The sequence below is a fragment of the Bemisia tabaci genome, chromosome 4 (genome assembly GCF_918797505.1).
Source record: "Bemisia tabaci chromosome 4, PGI_BMITA_v3".
NCBI classification, from domain to species: domain Eukaryota; kingdom Metazoa; phylum Arthropoda; class Insecta; order Hemiptera; family Aleyrodidae; genus Bemisia; species Bemisia tabaci.
Genome location: NC_092796.1, coordinates 15008732 through 15028134, shown reverse-complemented (window position 1 = coordinate 15028134; position 19403 = coordinate 15008732). Strand labels below are relative to the sequence as shown.

General features: G+C 36.4%; 1 protein-coding gene across 1 annotated transcript; it reads right to left on the bottom strand.

Annotated features, from left to right (window-relative positions):
* Positions 1-57: 57 nt before the first annotated feature.
* Positions 58-6869, bottom strand: LOC109034396 (uncharacterized). Its single transcript, XM_019047519.2, has 5 exons — positions 6711-6869; positions 5900-6040; positions 4415-4606; positions 3091-3321; positions 58-2792 (listed from the first exon to the last, which is right to left on the bottom strand). Exons 2-5 carry the CDS (start codon positions 6038-6040, stop codon positions 2577-2579), a joined length of 780 nt encoding a protein of 259 aa, XP_018903064.1. The 5' UTR covers positions 6711-6869; the 3' UTR covers positions 58-2576.
* Between the last annotated feature and the right edge of the window lie 12534 nt (positions 6870-19403).

Below are 19403 nucleotides of genomic sequence, written 5' to 3'. Positions count from 1 at the left end.
TGCCCCCAATCCCTTTACTTTATTTTATGGGTTTTTTGAAGGTATGAGTGATGTAGATTGAATTATTCATTATGTTTTATTGTTACAAATTACAAAATTTGATCACAGGTTCAAAAACAAAATAGTGGTACAGATTTGAATGAGGAAAAACGACTACATTCAGAAAAGTTCATTTTCAATAACATTCTTCACTCTCAGTGAGCAGAATACTTCAAAATTAAAGAAAGATAAGAGTTGTAGAAGTTATTCCATAAGATCTCTACAAGTAGAGGAAGAATTAAAGATAGCGCAATTGCGTACTTTTCCTTTTTTTGTGAAGATTGATTTTTGAGGTGCAGTTTTAAAATCATGTCTCCAAAACTCCATAATTTTATGCTGATTTATCAAGTCTGATCTTTTTGCAAGGAGCAATTTCACTAAATTGATGAGTAAAGTGCTGTTCAGAGAATTTCAAAAAATGATTCTCCAAAACTTGAAATAATCACAAAATCCTGTGTTGCCTTTAAATATTTAGCACATCTTCCAACAAAATAAAAGCTTAAGAAGATTTACTGAATTATTGTAGAGAGAAAAATGTAATCATCCAGAGAGTGAGCAAATCAGAATCCTGGGTGCTTAGAAGAGGAAGATAAATTTTATAGACAGGAGTGTTAATTGAATTGCATTTTGCAAAAAGGATCCACTAGCATTGCAATGTTGCTAAGATTGTGCAACTTCTTTTGTCTTGGAGGAAAAACCCGATTATCCATTAATAGTTTCTATTCTACTCGCTAAAAACTGTGAATTTAAGACAAAAATTACCATCTAAATTTCATAGTTTTTCACGATTTTCACAATTTTATCGCAAAGGATGAAGTTGCACAATCTTAGCATCATTGCAATGCTAGTGGTTCCTTTTTGCAAAATGCAATCCAATTGCAACTGATCACAAGAATGTCCTCAATCCACTGGAATTCAATAAACATTTTTAAAAAGGGGGAAAAGATATGATTTATGGAAAACATTTACAAAATTCTTAAGTCACTAATTTACAAACAATTGATGGCTTTTGCCAGAGTATTTACAATATTACATTCTCAGTATGTGACTTAAGCAGAGCAGATACTTTTGAACTTCTTTAATTGTCATAAATATGTAAAATATGGCCAACTGCAAAATGAATGGTGATACACAAATGCGGATGTCAGGCATGTTGGTTTGAAAAATACTGAATAAAAAAGTTCCGACCTACATTTAGAACAAAAATAGTACTTAGGGAGGTTAAACATGTTCATGATTGAATTTTAAGAACAAAAGAATGGCATAGTTCATCTTTCAAAATGTAGCCTCAGATGATTCTACTGGAAAATTAGAGCTGATTGCTCGCATGATTTTTGAAAGGAATCCCAGCCGTAAAATCAATACATTAGGGTGGGTTTTCTTTCTGTCAAATACAATTATTGTTTACCCATTACAATGGACAAGAAAGTTTAAGAATTATGAAGTCAATCTTGGCAGTTACCTGAAGTGAAATTTCAGTCAGAAGCTCGTTTGGCTGGAATTCTGATTCTGCTTTCAATTCTTCAGTTAAAAATTGAATTTTCAATGAAAGAATGTCCAGCATTCTACCTCGAATGTTCTTTTGAAAACCTCACACCACTTTGATATGGTTATTGCACTCTTGTGATTAATCATCAATGTTTTACATTGTGGTAATTTTGAGAGCTCAGTCAGAAACTCTTTATCAATAGTTAACGAAAGAGATGAACAGCTATAATTGGCCATCAGCTGTACAGATTTAAGTGTGAGCAGAACTGGTATTAAACAAAAGATATTTGATGTCTTCATGCATTTTTAAATTTGCTTTAGATTCAATTTAGAGCTGTAAAGAACATTCTAAGTTAATTTAAAAGAGCAGCGGTAACAAAACCCAGTATTTAGGTAACCATAAGGTGTTTCTTCTACAATGAACAACAAAAACAAAACCACGCAGTTGTATCCTATCATTTTGGAAAAAAAAAAAAAAAAAAAAAAAATCGGGTAGTTATAAAATTCAGATATATCAGAGCATCGAATCAATATCAGTTATGAAGTCCCACTTACAGTCAGTGCTAAATTCGGGAGTAGGAATAATGTAACATCTCCTTATTTTCAAAATGTAAAAGACTGCGACTAGGTGTTTCAGCGGAGCTAAATTGCTATGAGTAAAATTAAAATGTCTATTGAAAGTTTGATAATGGCAAGATCATATTTTTGATGACAATGAATAGCCTCATTTAAGGTTGAATTTTAAAGTTTTTCACAGATTAAGACAAACTACCAATAAGGAAGAGAGAAAGAATTTGCACCAATTTCCTTGGCCACCTTTAGGAGGGGACTAATTTTTACAATTAGCTTCCAGGCTGAGATGAAGACAAAGGATCTTGTCTCCTTTTAGGAGTCAGCTCAGAGATTTGGCCAGAACTACTCAGCTCATGGCACCCGAGAGGCATTGAAGGTCTTATTTAATGAGAATGATTATAGAAATTAGAGACTCCCATACTTGACTATCAAAATAGTGACTAAAAATAATCGCAGAATCTTGGTAAATGATGAGATTAAGATTGGAATGATGTTGGTGGATCTGCAAGTGCAAGAGGCCTTCGCCGGGTCGCTAACTTTCCTGGTGCTGATGCGCAGCCATCGAATTTGGGAGGTGGAGTGTTCTCATCCAACATGATGCCACGTTTGACTCTCTCTTCTTGAAAGTCACGCCACTGCTTTGCTCTCAGAATCTGTTGCGGTGATGCTGTATTCTGAACATTTTCCAAGGGCTGCAAAATGAAAGAGGACTCAATAAGACAAAATAAGGAAAATTCAATAAATATTGTAGAACATGGAAAGAGCGTACATTACTTCTACTGATCACACTTGAGATTATGAAAAAAGATGGATTTAAGTTGTTGATGATCTTAAACAAAAGACTTGACTTATTATCATGTTCCCTTGATAACACTGTTCGACAATATGGTTGTATAGCCCAATCAAAGGAGCATTAGGTGCATAAGAAACAAATTGTGCTTCATGTGTTAGAGGATGTTTCAGAAGGAGGATTAATGTAGTCCAACTTACTTTCCGGCCCATCCGTGTTGCGTTGAAAAGTTTCTTTCTCACATCGAACAGAGGATCGTTTGGATTGCTGGAAACTGGGGTCAAAGACACAGATTTAGGAGCATGCTTGGGCTCAGGAGTTGTTACTACTTCAGCCTTCGAATCAGAACTGGGAATTTCAACATCTTTGTCATCAAGGTACACGGACACTGGTGTCGAGGGTGTTGGCGGAGTTATTTCCATTTCTTTTTCCTACAGAGCAATAAAGGAACATTTGAGAAAACTACAAAAGTATGAAATGAAAATTAGTAATCTTTGAGTAACAAGTTAATTACGTTGTAAGGAATAAAATCTATCGACACACAAAGTTTCTGGTCTAATTCAACTGAGTTACCACTCTCAGACAAACACAGGAATCAACATCAGAAATCTGTGGTGAGGCATGAAATGGCTCCTTAACTTCTAGTTAAATCACTAAAATACAGGGAGCATATTGCTGGTTGATTAAACTAAAAAGAAAGGAATCACCAAATACAAAATTGCAGTAGCTGTCATAGAGCACCGAGTTTTTCTACAGACAATTTCTCATTAATTTTAGCGATAAAAACTATTTAGATATTGTCAAATGAAAAGATTTTTTAAAATTTTTTTTAAATTTTTTATGAATTTAAAAGATTTACCCAGCAAAACATAATTTAGGACGAAGTGCAACTAACTGATCAGAATGACTCACGCAGAAAAAAAAAAAATGCAGAACACTTACTTAATTTCATGAATGTTAATTAGTAGATGCATAGTCAAGATAAAGCTGAAAGACACAAAACTCTCTGACATTAGAACAAATTTTTGACGTTTTTACCTCTAAGTAAATTTATCCTTATTTCTTTTGCAAAAATATAAATTGAAATCCACACCTACATTTTGAAATCCACACCTACATTTTGAAATCCACTCATCAATTCCAGGGAGATAATCAGAAAATAATCAGATATAATAAAAATAATTCGACGGTGTAAGTCGGCAATCACTTTTCTCGTTTACGGTGTCTGAAAATCTCCGCCTCTATGTTATTTTTTTAAAGGAGAACAAACTGATATCATTCCTTGAAGTTTTTGCAGAATTTTCTTCGCACCGAGAAAAAAAATCACGGCAGTTTTAGAGAATTGTTGTTGAGTAGTTTTCTGTTTAAAAAATACAGTATAACAGGAAGTCTGCGACGTCGCAAACCGAGTTATGTGATTGCCGACTTAAACCGTCCAGTTATGGTTATCATAATACAGCCTCTTGACGGCCTTAAGAGCCTTTTTACTTAAATAAGATACATCACAAAATGGTGCATACGGACCTCTGGCAAAGGGGCTTTGCTACTGGGAACTGATTCTTCTTCTGAGAAATTCAATTCTGAGATTATCATGGAGGGGTCAGTACATGAAATGCTTGTGTCACTTTTGCTAGCAGAGTTGGCATCTTCATATTCCATCGATAGGGGTGAATCTGAGCTGGCAAGAGTTGACATAGAATCATCAAAATTTTCCACCTATAACAGAGACATTGATTTAACAGTTACAAGGGAAATTTCTGAAACAGTTGTTAATGCAGATCAAATCTTTGAAAATGCGCTGCTAGACGTAAATGCAAAGTTATGAGTCAATTTCAATTCACAATTTTCGTTGATTTTCTTGACTTTTAAACGTATTTTGGACGTGGTAAGTATACCTAATGATGTTTTACGAAAGTTTGTCATTGGCTACGATTCAACAGGGTATCTACTAAAACAAGCTGTCCAAAAATGAGTGCTTTTTCAGTACATTCCCGAGAAATTCAGTACCTCCGCAACAGAAAAATTCAGTACTTTTTCAGTACCTCCATTTATGACAAAATTCAAAAAATTTTAAAAATTAGAATTGCTCTCTCAAATTGTGACAAAAGTGAAAAATTCCGGACCCTTTAGCAGAATTTCCGCACATTTTCAGTACTTCCAAACCGCGCTTTCAAAATCAGTACTACTCATTTCCGGGCTTTCCAGAAATTCTGAACTTGCAGACACCCTGTTCAATAAATATGAATTTTCAAACAAGGTTTAGCTGACTTAACGGTTTTGTACACATTTTTTAGAGTGCTAGTGAGAATCTCAGTCGCGGAGAGTTCGGTGTGGACAAAGAAATCGAGCCTGCTGACAGCCACATCACCTGTCTCTCAAGCACTCTAGAAAATGTGTGAGAAACTGTTACTTAGTTGGCTGGACCTTGTTAAAAATTTTGTATTCATTGATATACTTACTGTGATTTTGGACTATCTCTTTGAGGTCATCATTCTTCAAAATGTTAACTGTTGAGTTTGTACGATTTTTTTTGGCACCCTAATGCCTGGAATAGTACTTGGGACTGTTATGGAACGATGCCATATCTCTGGAGGAATTATTTTTCCCTCTGTTATATTTAGACTATCACAGTTTAGTAATTTACGGAGAGTCAAGGAAACGTCTCACAGTATTGTGCATCAACAGTGAAACTACCAGACTACATATCTCGTTTGCGGTGTTTGAAAATCTCTGCTTCCATTTTACTTTTTTGATAAAGAACAAATCAATTTCATTCCTTGAAGTTTTCACAGAGTTTTCTTTGCAAGGAGAAGAAAAGTTGTGGAAGTTATCAAAAATTGACGTTGAGTGGTTTTCCATGTAAAAAAAGAAGTACCTATGACGGGAGGTCTACTACATCGAAAACCGAGATACCTGGTCTGGAAGTTTCACCTCCGACATGCCTTGCAGAGACTGTAGCCTGCAGAGCTGCAACCTCACGAATATCTTTATGATACATGAAGAACTTACAAAAATTGGAGTTCTTGCAATTCCTATGGTGGGAGAACGTGGGTCTAAATCTGAATCCAGCCGCCGTAGAAGGTTTTTTGGTGTATGATTACAGTCAGTGGTGCTTTCAATCCAAGCTTTCATACTGTAGTTACCCATCATCTGGAAAAAGAAGGAAAGAGTGCAATTTTTGACTGAAAAGAAATAAATCCCTCAGCTTTGAATGAAGCTTCAAAGAAAACGTTCCATGACCAGGTTACCAACATTAGTCGTTTCTATTGGTCCATACTTGTGTTCTGTGATCTCGCAAAGTGTGACAAAACACCAGATTTATTGTGCTTTTAATACCTGAAAATTTTGTAAATAAAGCGAGCAAATGGTGTTGATACATGACATGCACAGATTTAGTTGCTATATTCTTCTCACTCAGATTCTCGGAAATTTTTGGAAGTTTGTGCACAGCAATCTCAACACACTATTCTCTCTTGGATGAGATGAAATGTGGAAGGGTAATGCCGCTGTACTTCAAAGGTACACCATCGGCAAGTAGGACCCATGTGAACCTTAAAATTTCTGTGCAAATTACTATGCAAACAAACGGCGTAAGTTATGTTAAAATAAGACTCTGATCAGAGGTTAAATCATGTACATAGTGGATCGTTATTTGAGGCTTAGATGAACGAAATTAGGAAGCATATGGGTTTCCACAACGGATATTTACAATTTTCAGAGAGCTGAGAGCATGATGGAACAAAGCATAATATGATAAAATTTACAGTAAAGTTGGAAATGAGATTAAAGAAATCGAGTGCGCTAAAGCAAGCGAACTTACCGTAATTTGAATTATTGAACAGTTGTGGAGAGAACAACACACAAACTAGCCTCGATTTCGGTTGAACAAGAACAATTCGTTCGTTATAAAAGTTGTATGAATTTATCGCAAAACTTCTCAAAAGCCGTTACAAACTGTTTTGATTGAGGGTGGCTCGGGGCTCCCCTCTCCATTTTTCTCGGTCCTTCATTGGTCCTTCCAGTCCTCCATGAGTGCTTTTTCAACCAATCAAATCATTCAGTTGATGTAGTCAGGTGACTCTCCCGCGAAACTGACGTATTTTCAAAAATGCGGACATGACCTAAAGTGAGCGTCTCCGCAGTCCGCATTACCCTATTTATGACTTTTAGTGCACCTGACTTCGGTAGAGTGCACATTATTCTGTCAAGATATATCTCCCTCTCTCATCTTCTATTATAAATTTTTAAACCTCGAAACTGCAGATCACGACCTGTAGAACGAATTTTTCTTGTACTTACATTAATTTCCGTTTGTCCATGGAAAAAGTTAATTCACGGAACAAGGATGCCCCAATAAAATAAAAACAAAATCATTTTGCAAACAGTTCTGAAACTCCATTTTTACCTCTACTTATTGAACTTCTTTCACTTTATCCCTGAAATCCTTGGTTGCGCTTTGAACTTCATGGAAAAAGCAAAGGATTTTTCAGAAAAGAAAGAGCTTTGTATAAGAATGTATTTCTTCAAACGCACACGCTTAAATAGTGAAAAAATAGTATTTTACGGGGAACTTACTGTCATTTTACCCCCCTTCCTTTATTTTGATGAATTTTTGAAATTTCTACTTTTGTTTGTAAGCAATATTCGAAAAGGCATTGCGTTTCCGTTAAAACCATCGTTAAACACCCCTAAAACCCAAAAATCAGGTTTCTACCGTTGATCGGCTGCCATTTAGTAAAAAGTTGAGGTATCAACCTTAAATTTGTTTCAAAAATTTCGTTTTTCATTATGAATCCAATAATGTGTTACGAGGTAGAGTTGTTATCATGGCGTTACAGAAACCTTTTCCGACTTATAGTAGGATGCTATTTTCGAGTGCGGTCCGGGTAAGCGTATCATTTCACGAAAAAATCACTATTCAAACACGTGGGAGCTCGTCTTATCTATACTTGAATTGAAAAAGAACTGACATGGCGTTGATGGAATCTATCCTCGTTTCGTAAAAACTTAGTTATTATTGTATGTTTCCCGAGTGAGCGTTCAATTTCACGATGTTACCCAAGTTCTATATTGTATATCTATATATAGTTCTATATATTCTTTCAATTTCGTATGATACCGTGCAATACCTCTAGTGTGAAATAGTTGCTTCAAGCGCCGTGGTACGCTGCGGCGCGGCGCGGCGCGGCGGGCGAGCAGCTAGCGCTAAACGCGCATTGGCGCCTACAAACCTAACAGGGATACTTCACGCATTGCGCAATGCGTGAAGTATCCCTGTTAGGTTTGTGGGCAGTGCGTCGCCGCTCCGCTTTGTGCTAGGCTCTAATATTTAATCTCGCGGAGTCAGCGTTTTTCAACTCATGATTTTGAAATGTTTGCTCACTCTGTATGGACTATTCTCATTTTAATTGATGAAAAAAAAATATGTTTTAAAGGAAAATATAATGCGTGTTTTGTAAATATTAAGGTAGTTCCGTATCAAACTTAGTGATTTCCAATTAGCACAAGAGTTTCTACACAATTTCTTATAGCCTCTTATAGCCAATGGCGATAAAGTGTAAAGCCCGGCGATAGGAACTATAGCCCGACTGTATACTTTCTTATAGCTTCGTATAACCCGGCTATATGATTTGCTCCGCTTTCTACGGTCAGCTATATGATTTTCCAATAGCCATCTTTAGTCGGCTATAAGAACTCCTATGGTATTTTGCAACGCAGCTCCTATCGCCAATTTTTACCAGGATCCTTTTTTCTCTGGCTCCCTCTTTCGCCTTTCCTTGTCCTCCTCTTCCTGTTCTCTTCTTATCTTATTTTCTTATTTTCTCTCTCGTATCTTCTTTTTTCTCCATCCTCCTTCTTCTTCATTCTTTTTTCTTCTTTTCCTAGTTCCTCTGTTCTTGTTGTTCTTACTGTTTTTTTTCTCTTTTTCTTCGTCTCTTCTTCTCTTTTTTCCTCTTTAATTCCTCTTCATTTTTTTCCTCCTGCCTCATTTCCTCTTCCTTCTTTTCCCTTATCATTTTATCTCTACTATCGTGTCTACGACGATTACGCCAACCGAGGCCGTCTGACTATCACGAAGGGGATGATTCCACTATTCGACCACGTGGGAGCTCGTATTGCCTATACTAAAAATTGAAGGCAAACTGATATGGCGTTAGAGTAACCTGTCGATAGGATTCGGTAGGAAATCTACTTTTGTTCAAGAGGTTTCAAAGAGGTTACTTGACGCCATATAAGTTTGCCTTCAATTTTCAGTGTAGGCAACACGAGCTCCCACGTGGTCGAATAGTGGCACAATCGTGAAATGACATACGGACTTGCAACTGCAACACAATAAATACATTACTTTTTACCAAACGGAAAGAAGTTACTGCGAGTCAGTCATGTCAGTCCGCCTTTAGTTTTTAAAGTAGGCAACATGAACATGAGAAATATTTTATCCAAATCTGTGCGACTTCAAAATTACAGAAATTCTTAAATATAAAAGGAGGGTTAATTATTTAAGAGTAACATTGAAAAAGTATAAGTCGGTTATTGGTTTTTAAAATTTATTAACTCATTTTTACAGGTACATGTATACACAAATTTACACAATTATGGACAACATAAACATAAAATAAAATAAATAGGTTACGCACTACAGTTCTATATTCTTAGGTAGGTAACATATCTTGGGCAGTTTCGTGCAAAAGAAACGACAAAAAAGCTTGTATCAATTTTCAGCTATTCTGCAACAGCAGCTCACTTATAACTTGGCTAAACTCCAAGACCACAAATTAATTATCTCAAGCATAATTTCTAAATTTCCAAATTTCTAAGCAGACGTCGTTTTACAAAAGAAAACAAAAATCATCATTATGGCTAAAAATATTCTCTGATGTATCTCTGCCATTTTATGGTCACCCTATTCAACAAGTCAGAGCCATATAGTTAATTTTTTCCCCTCCATAAAAATAAAATAAGTAAAGCATAGAAATGTTGAACTTTAGCGATTGAGATACATGGTATTGAAGTTTCTCCATCGATATACTCTCGCTGTATGGACCTGCATAACTTTTGACTACGGAGGACTATATTCTCAATAGATGGAGGTTCACTCCATTTCAAACTTTAGTTTCATTCATTTAGAGCATCGACTTCGAGATTTAGATTTTTACGACCTGAAAACATCGAATTTTTCGTATTCAACGAGACAATCTCTCGTGTTTTTTCATTTTTGGTAAATCAGAGGCAATTCTATTTTGCGATTATGAACAAGTCTATGTAAAAATTATCAAAAATCATTTCAGACTAAATTAACAATTTGGCTGATTTGAGAAATAGCAGAAATTGACTTGGATAGCAACATGACATTTTGCTGACTCCAAAGGAACAACTTTGCGTGACTTATATGAGTATGTTTTAATCATCACGATGTGCTTTATAATGTTGCATGACGTCATTGACTACGCCCGTAATTGTTGAGTGAAGAAAAATGCATCTACTTACCGGTTTCTTTTTGATTTAGATTTTTTCGGTTTTTTCAGGGAGCAAGAAGATATCAATCTTTCATACGTGTCTGAAGTCTTTACTTCTAAGTCATCCAGTAGTATCTTCTTATTTGCTCTTTTTGTATAGTTCCGGAAATATAGATATCGGGAGATGTACAATGGATTGGATCAATTGTTGGGGATTCTGTGGCTCCCATCTCAAAGGGGACCATCTTTTTGGGGGGGGGGGGGGGGTCAAAAAAAGAAATTGAAGGTGATTAAATTTGACCGTCGAAATTTCGTTTTTCTCAACTTTTCCTGAAATTTGGGGACTTGCCAACGTAATGTTGAACTGATTTTGACCTTACTGAGATAAAGTGGAGGCAAATCTATGGGAAATTGGCTTATTTCGCGGGAAAATTGAATGACCTTTGAATTGACGTATTTGGGGGTCCGAGCCCCCCCTTAAAACGAAAGCCCTTAAACTAGGCCGAGGCGAAGGCCTTAAAATTAAAACGAAGTGATTTCTGCAATTTTTACTTAAAAGCGGACACAATTTGGTAAATTTTCCCGTTTTACTTTTTTCTTTACAATACTTTGAACCGGAGTTATGATTTTTTGAAAATAGGTCAAATTTGCAGGTCAAACCCTGCTTATGTACTCAGTAATCTCAGCTGGCGGGCTTTGAGAAGCTTTTTTTGAGTTTGGGAGTTGATTTCAGAGAAAACCAGTGGCACCATCGTGTTTCTCGCGAATTCCTCACACATGCAACATCTCCATTCCGAGTGCACTGGATGAAAATTCGAAAGTCAACTTTTTCATGAGACATGCACCTTACGTGGGTCCATACGGTCTGATCCATGCTCTTCGTATGTAACATGTGTCCAAGCTTCTATCCTTAGGTCGGCATGTTTACAGATACTGTAAGTGGAGTATTCACATTTTTTTCAGTGTAAGGAGCAGTCTTTAATTAATTCTATTTATTGTTTGTTTGTTTTGCAGAAGGTGAATACATTAGAAAACCCGACTTGATTTTGAATCGAAACAAAACATATTTACGTCATATTAATGGTAAACAAATAATATTACTACTTAGCCGTATTCAGCTTGCTATGCGAGCTCTCACGCTTAGCTTGGGGAGTGCCCCTAGGTTCCTCGCTTCGCGATGAACTTGCGACTCGCTCCGCGAGAAGCCCCTCATGGCTTTTAATGTATAAGATTAACGCAAAGACATTACTTTCGCCATTTTGGCCACAGCCGCCATCTTGGATTTTGAAATTTTGAAAATCTGACCACATCTTAGGCCACAGCCGCCATCTTAGATTTTGGAATTTCGAAAATCTGACCGAAAATTCGAGTTTCCCGTCAATAAATAGCCCGTGATTCCTGAAATTTCGTCTAGCATAGAAAGGTGGTTCTTAGCTTCATTTCTTGCCAAGTTTGAAGGAAATCGTTCCAACAGGTTTTTTTTTTTTTTTTTTTTTTTTTTTTTTTTTTTTTTTTTTTATAAAGTGTTGATGAAATTTTGGAACGGTAAAGCTGTATATATATTTAATACTATATTATATTTGGATATTTACAAGATTCATTAAGGCATAATATACTCCATTTATTTTATTTGTATACTTATTGAATTAAGGCAAATATTTACGTCATTCTGAAGGTATTCCTACACATATTAGATTGGTAAATTTATTAAGGTTATATAAACATGGAGGCTTATGAAAAATTCAAGGAGAAATTGAAGAAGGAAAAAGAAGGAGCAATAATAAAAGAAGACAAAAATGTCATTGACGAACACCTCGTGACTTTAAGGAAATTGTTTGAGGGTGAAGGCAGTGGTTGGCAGCTAGACGAATCATTACGTGACTTTATACTAGAAGCAGCCAATACTATGGTCGAAGCTCAAAAGAAACTGCATGAGGAAGCAAACTCAGTACTAGAAAAACTTGATTCTGCTAAAGCAAAACCAAAGGACAGAAATAATGCGTTGAATGATATAAAAAAAATCCTTAAAGAATGCACTAGCGCCATCCAGACTGGAAAAGAAAAAATCAGATTTGCTTCAAGGGTTGAAGTTTTTCCAACGGCTGCAGATCTGCTGTGGTTGTTCGAACCATTGCCTGCATACAAACCTGAAACGTTGTCCATTATGAATGCCCTGCAACGAGATTTAAAGCCGAGAGAGGAGCATGAACAAAATATTGACTATCTTCATTTTGACGATACGTATTTGAAATCATTGAGTTCAAAACTTGCATTGCTTTTTGCGACCTATAGTTATATCGATGAAAAGAAAGTTTTGAAAGCTTTCTCTTCGAGTCTTGATAAGTACTTTCATACAAAGGGAACGGCTGGCGACACTGCCCGTGATATTATTTTAGCTGGAACAAATTATTTAAAAACCAAAAGAGAGGAAATGATCAAAAACATGGGTAAAACTACAGAGGATTCTGTTCTAACACTCGTCTTGGATTACTTTGAGGGATTACCAGGGCCCGAACAAAAGTACTATAATAATTACGTAATGAGGATGTTTCCACCGGGAGAAATAACAGAGCCCAGTATGATGCTGATAGATCGAGTGTCTCATATCGAGAATCTGATACATCGAATGGAAGAGGATTTCAAGATTTCTGCTTTTTCAATATTCGATCATACATGTCAGTCAGACAGTGCTTTCAAATTGGAAGGGGTAACTGTTGATCCCAAAACAGATATAATAACAAATATCAAGATTGAGAGGTCCCCTACTCCAGGAGGGAATCATGTGCTTCCCGTGACCTTGGAGATAGAAGTGTTGCAGCTGTTTTTCTTAGGGAGGACCTGCAGCAAAAATACTTTGGTACAAATACACCGATTGTACGAAACAAATGCTTTCACACCATTAGAAGTCGTCGTGCCTTTTGCCCCTGAAGAAGTACTTAATAAACAAAGAGACGTTATTACTTTAAAACGCTATAAATCTGCATTTAATAAATTGGCAGCATTCAAATTGCAAAATGATAGCCCTGCTGTTTCTAGAAATGACATAACCGTAACCTTGTTGAAAAGCGCCATCCAAAAAGCAGAAAATGAATTGAAAGCTCATGGGTGGTTATACGTAAAAGATGAAGAATTAAGGGCGTGGAAATCAACTTTAAATGGTATCAAGGAAAAACTTGATAATAATACTATCGTTTTAAATGATGCGATTAGCAAGTAAAAAGATACAATCGACTCAATAGTTCATAGATTGAAGCTGCAAGTGGCGGAAATGAACAAGGCTGCAAGGTTTTATGTAGAAACAGAATATTTGAATAATATTTATGATCTCAGTAGGGTTCCCCATTCGGATCCCAAAGAAGTGGTAGGGAAATTAGTCTCTTTGCTCGGGTACAAGTTTAGCATACAGGAAGGAAATGTTCAGTTCGAAAGAAAAAGAAAAGAAGAATACGGAGAGGAAACTCAAAATATTAACCGTTTCAAAACACAATACAATCAATTTTTAGCGAATAGAGTAGAACCTGTATCGATGCATAGTTTACCAGCCGATATTCTATTAGATACGTTGAGACCAAAGGCAGATGCTTTAATACCTCTGTTTCTTAAATGTACTGATTTTGGAAACTCCGCAACGCCACAGCAAATAGCATTATCTGCCCAATCAGGGCACAGATTACTCGAAATGCTCGTTAAGGCAAAAGTTTGGCACTACGATTTACAATTGTCTGTATATCTTGCATTAAACAAGATACAGGATACAACCGTAGTGAAGTTTGAAACATTTAAAAAGTCGTTTATCGAATGCTTTAACAAACATATGACTGAGGAAGTATTAAGAGTTTTACAACATATAAAGCAAACTCCAATCTACGTTTATGGGTCTCTTTCGGGCTCACTTCCAAGAACAGACCAAAATCAGGCTGAGTCCTTTTATTCAGTACAAGAGGTTTTTTCCGTTGCATCCAATGATGAAGCTAAGAAGGCGTTAAGAAAAATAAATGGTTACTTATTTCTGTAAAGGAGAAATTGTCGAAAATTCTTTTTACCTCATAATTAAAGGAGGTTCGAATTCAATAGAAGATGCAGTTTTACTTCATTTCGAAGCAGATGCTGAAGCAAATTTTTTCGAAGAAGAAAAACGGGAAAAATTGAAGATAACTGTCATTAAAACATTTTTGACAGGATTTGCGGGGGATATACATGCACATATCGGAACAGTGTTTGGAAATAGGTTGGCTCTTACCTTTGAGGGTGCACCATTTAGTCGTCTTTATAATGAAGAAATTCAAGATGCTGGTGCGAGACAAAGGTTAATCGTGCACATAGTTAAATATTATGACAACAAAGATAAATCTTTACGCGACTTTCACAACTTTTTCGAAACTCTCAAAAGCATTGACCAACAAAAAAGGGAAGAAAAAGAAAACAATTTGAAACGCCGAACAGTTTCCGGAGAAGACAAACAAAATATTGAAGATATACACAGGAAGAGGATCAAAATTGAAAATATTGACCAAGGCTGTAGAAGAAGACGTAATATTGGAAGATTTAAACGTGCATTTTGTGCTCAAAATGACAAGTTGAATCCCTTTCCAGATAAAGGAACTTTCACGGCTGAAGCTAGAATGGAAACCAAACTATTTTCAAACATGTTGCATATGTTTGCTTTTGCATATAATAGAATAGATGTGAGATATAACTCGGACAGTGTGCTGGAATATGATAGCCGTATTGCATCAATACTTAAAAACAGTCCAGTTAATCTCAGTGAGAAAGAAAATGACATTATTTTTTCTCATTTCCAAGACGCTATCGATTTTTTTGCGAGAAACTCGAAAAATTCAATTTTCAGCATACATGATAAAGGAACTTTAAAAGACCTCCCAACTTGCATACTGGTGGAAAATGAATTCTCAATATTAGTTGTTAGGCATGAAAATTATTGGGAACTATATAGTCATGATTTAGATCACGAAAGATTTTTCCGGACAAGGCTGAACGTTCAGAGTGATGCGATTCAGGCATATGCCACAGCTGCATTCAAAGCCTCAGGCGTGACAGGTCGTTACAAAATCTACACATTGCACAGTGCACACAGCATTACCTGACAATGTATACGACGTTATTGTGAGTGCTAAACAGTGGGACTTCAGCCGGGAAAACGTTATTCCGCATTCGATAAATGCGGAAATTAAAGAAACTGAAGGGATACCGAAAGAAGCCGTAAAAGTTTTGTTTGAGATTGATGGAAGGCCACCCAAAAGTAAACATTTAGGACAAATTTTTTTCAACCTCCCTAATCTGACAGTTCGTCTAGACCGTCTTCAATCAGTTCTGATGTCCCTAAATGAACGGCAAATATCCAATTTTTTAAAAGTATACAAAAAGTTCCAGCCTCTAGTTGACAAAGCTTCCAGTAAAAATTGGAACAGCATTTCAAACCAATATTTTGACGATTTAAATAGGTTTCTTTTACGCACAGAGAAATTAAGTGTAGAAGATACTTCTCGTGTATCAATGGAGGTGTTGTCAAGTTTTGCGAAAGATAAAAATAAAATAATGTCACTTTCCAGAGTAGGGGGATTTGCAGGTCAATATTATTTTATTCTGCCCGACGTAGTAAAAGCTGTAAATGGTAACCCCGACCCATTAATAAATTTGTCAACGATGCTTATCTCGGATGAGTTATTCAATAGATTTATAGCAAGGAATTCTCCCTTAAATGGCAAATTGAAAATGTTATCGTTCAGTCCAGTCTTCAAAACCCTCACCTTCACTTCCATACTTGAATTGCATAAAGAATTGGCCGAGGAACCATCTTGCACGGATCAATATGTCTTTTTAAAAAAACAGTTAATATTACAGTATATTACTGCGTCACTAATTGTAGCGGAACAGTTTTTTCCCATCTTGGCATATTTCTGGTTACCTGTGTTTTTTGAGCAGATGTATACGGAGATCCAACACGTAAAGAGACAAATGAGGTTAAGTGTGTCAAATTATGAGGCATTTCTCATTACTCTCGGCTTCAGGAAAGATCAACTAGCGCAAACTGACGTATTAAGGCAATTAGTCGCAATGAATTTTAAATTTATTGAAAATCTACAGACCCATTTTTCAAAAGGATACTTATTTTGATTTCGTCATAATAAAAGTGCCGTTTATTCATTATAAGAGTAATTTACCAACAGTAGCGGAAACAAATGTACGGATATCTTATGGGGATTCAAACTCATATACTTGCCCTGAAACCACGGTTTTCCCAGCGGAAAACGTCACAACGTCATGGTGTTCAATTTGTCCGAGTGAGTATGTTACTTTAACATCAACGTTTCTGGACGGGTATCAAAAGGTTTGGAGTTCAGAGTACCCTAGCGATGAAGATGATGATTGCGTATACGCCAGTCCCGTTAAAATGACAGGGAATTATGTGGCTTTATATAGATGTCTGCATACTAAAAGAAGGCGCTGCGATGACCCAATACTAAAAACTTTATCAAACTCAACTAGAACGGTATTTACACATTTTGATCCTTCTGAGGGAAATTTAAACATTTATATTGATGAGGCAGGGTTAAAGTTCATGGAAAATGGGGAATTTGGTAGAACCCACGCAGATAAAGGTTTTTTTTCTCGATTGCAGAATTTCTTTACACAAAGAAATTTTCAGTCAGATTATGAGGCAGCGATGCGTGGTTTTCCTGATATCCCTAGAGCCCCACAAAACTTTGATTTCATAACCATAATTTCGGACAAACCCTACGCAAGGCTCTTACAAAAGAAACACTCTACATTTACTTTGGCGTGCAATGATGCGCCTGCAACAAGTAGATACATTGTAGACCTTTCCCTTCCATTTATACTAAATGATTCATGTCCTCTGACTCAGATAGATGTGCTGAGCGTGGAGCCGGAAGATGTGTTTTATCTTCACGGCACTACATCGCTGATGTATTATGGAAGTAAAAGTACAAAAATCAATGAAATCAGATTGAATAATACCAGCACATTCGTTTTAAACTTGAACAACACACTTATAGGTCGGCTGTTTGTAGACAAGCGTTTTACGAATATAAATTTGGGGGAAAATCTACGGATCATGGATAATCCATCGGTCATAACAGTTAACCTCATATTCGGCATACTAACTTGGTGTTACAGAGCGTTTAAAAAAAATACACTCAGGTAGATGGAGAGGCAGTGATGCGATAAATGATTGAAAACAATTAAAAGTTGAAAGTGGAGTTTAAACTATATCTCAATTTACTAGGACTCGTTTCAAAGAGGGGAGACGAAAAGGAGATTAAAAAAAGTGGTTGTCGTGTCTTATACCTGGGTAATTAGGTACATCTGCACGAAGTGAATAAGTGTAAAATCAGAGGCGGATCCAGCAGTTTGGCAACATCGGACTCCCTCCATTCAAACCTATGTTTAATAACCGATTCTTGTCGGAGCACCTGGCCCCTCCAAGAATCGATACATTTCCATAGGTTTAAATGGAGAAAAACAATGTTGCCGATTTACTGTGTCCGCCAATGTGTAAAATACTTCGAATCTGCAAAAGAATCTGCCCAAAAGAAAACACAGTGATCGCTTAAAGATTCGCAGTTTGCAGTAGAAAAATTGAAGCGTTAGTCTTGTAAAAATATAATTCTATCAACTTTAGTGTGATCTATTCATCACAAAGGTACGGAAATTGATCCTCTTGACTTGAGTCGAAAGTGACTCGAAATGATTGAACTTTAGACAACACGTCTTTCTGCTGACAAAAGGCGTAATCCAATTTTGACATGAGCCCTGATGTCCGTACACCTCGATGTTCTCTAGGACTCACGCTCGTATGAAGTTAAGTCCTTTTGTGACCAGAAAGACGAATAAACTCACTGATGAAAAAATTCTCAATGAGATACATATCAGCAGTTCTAACAGAATAATAACCTAACGAAAAACAGAAAATTAAAGTATATTTACAAGTCTTCTTTTACAAAAATGACCAGACAGATTTCAAAAATTCCTGGTTCGTACTTTCCTAATGACTACTAGTTAAACAGACGATTTTTCCCGCGGGAAAGAGACTATACCTACAACAACAATTTAAAAGACTAAAGTAATCAATTTCAAAGAGAAGTAACAAGTAAGGCGTTTTAAACCAGTCGAGCAAAAGATTACGCTTTGCAGTTGATGATTTGGACGTATTTCTATCAAACGGAACTATGTGCATTATGACGTGATCCCTGTTATGCAGATATTCTTATGGGTCTCAGGGCTCATGTCTTAATGCACATAGTTCCGTTTGATAGAAATACGTCCATTTCAGAGAACGAAAGGGCTCACTGGGTTACTCCATAATGGTTTACCTTCACCTTCACCTTCACCTTTCAGCCCGGTTCACACGGTTCCATTTTTCATTCAAATTCTCTCCCGACTCTATGTTGAATAGAATTTTTTCCTGTTTGAAATACACAGCAAGAGTAAACACTGTCATCCAAAAAAAAGGAAGAAAGGTTAAATAAAAAGTTGAACCGTGAGATTTGGGCTTTACTTGGAAGCGAGACTATAGTTCTGTCGTGCTAAGGAAGAACGCCGTACGAACATTCGAGACTTGCCAAATTTCTTTCGATTAAATGTTTATTTTTAGGGAAAGTTAGGAATATTATTCCTTTAAATTTTCAGAATCTTCAGGTAAAATTTCAAACAAGATTATCTGAAAAATCGGGAGGAAAAGAATCATAAGTTTATCAGGAAATTCGCGTTTTATCGAAGGAAATTTGGCAACGCCTGAAAGTTTATACGGCGTTTTTCCTTAGCATGGCAGAGTTCTAGTCAACGGCTATCCTTTCGTCAAGAGAGGAATTTTCAGCCCAAAACCATTTCGTTGGCCCGCCCTAGCCTGAAATGCAGTGGCGTGTCGTGTTTTGCGATACATCGATTGATATACTATTTAAATCTATGGAAAAGGATCGATTATTAGGGTGTTCGCAGCGAACATCCTAATAATCGATTCTTTACCGCATCTCAAACGAGGAAATATCGATAATCGATCATTCAGGCCTCGCTAC

Excerpts from the sequence above, each read along its gene's own strand:
- LOC109034396 (XM_019047519.2), bottom strand. The coding sequence starts at position 6,040 with ATGATGGGTAACTACAGTATGAAAGCTTGGATTGAAAGCACCACTGAC. Across the intron at positions 4,607-5,899 it reads TTGCAAGAACTCCAATTTTT|GTGGAAAATTTTGATGATTC; the intron begins GTAAGTTCTTCA and ends TCTCTGTTATAG. Across the intron at positions 2,793-3,090 it reads CAACACGGATGGGCCGGAAA|CCCTTGGAAAATGTTCAGAA; the intron begins GTAAGTTGGACT and ends TTCATTTTGCAG.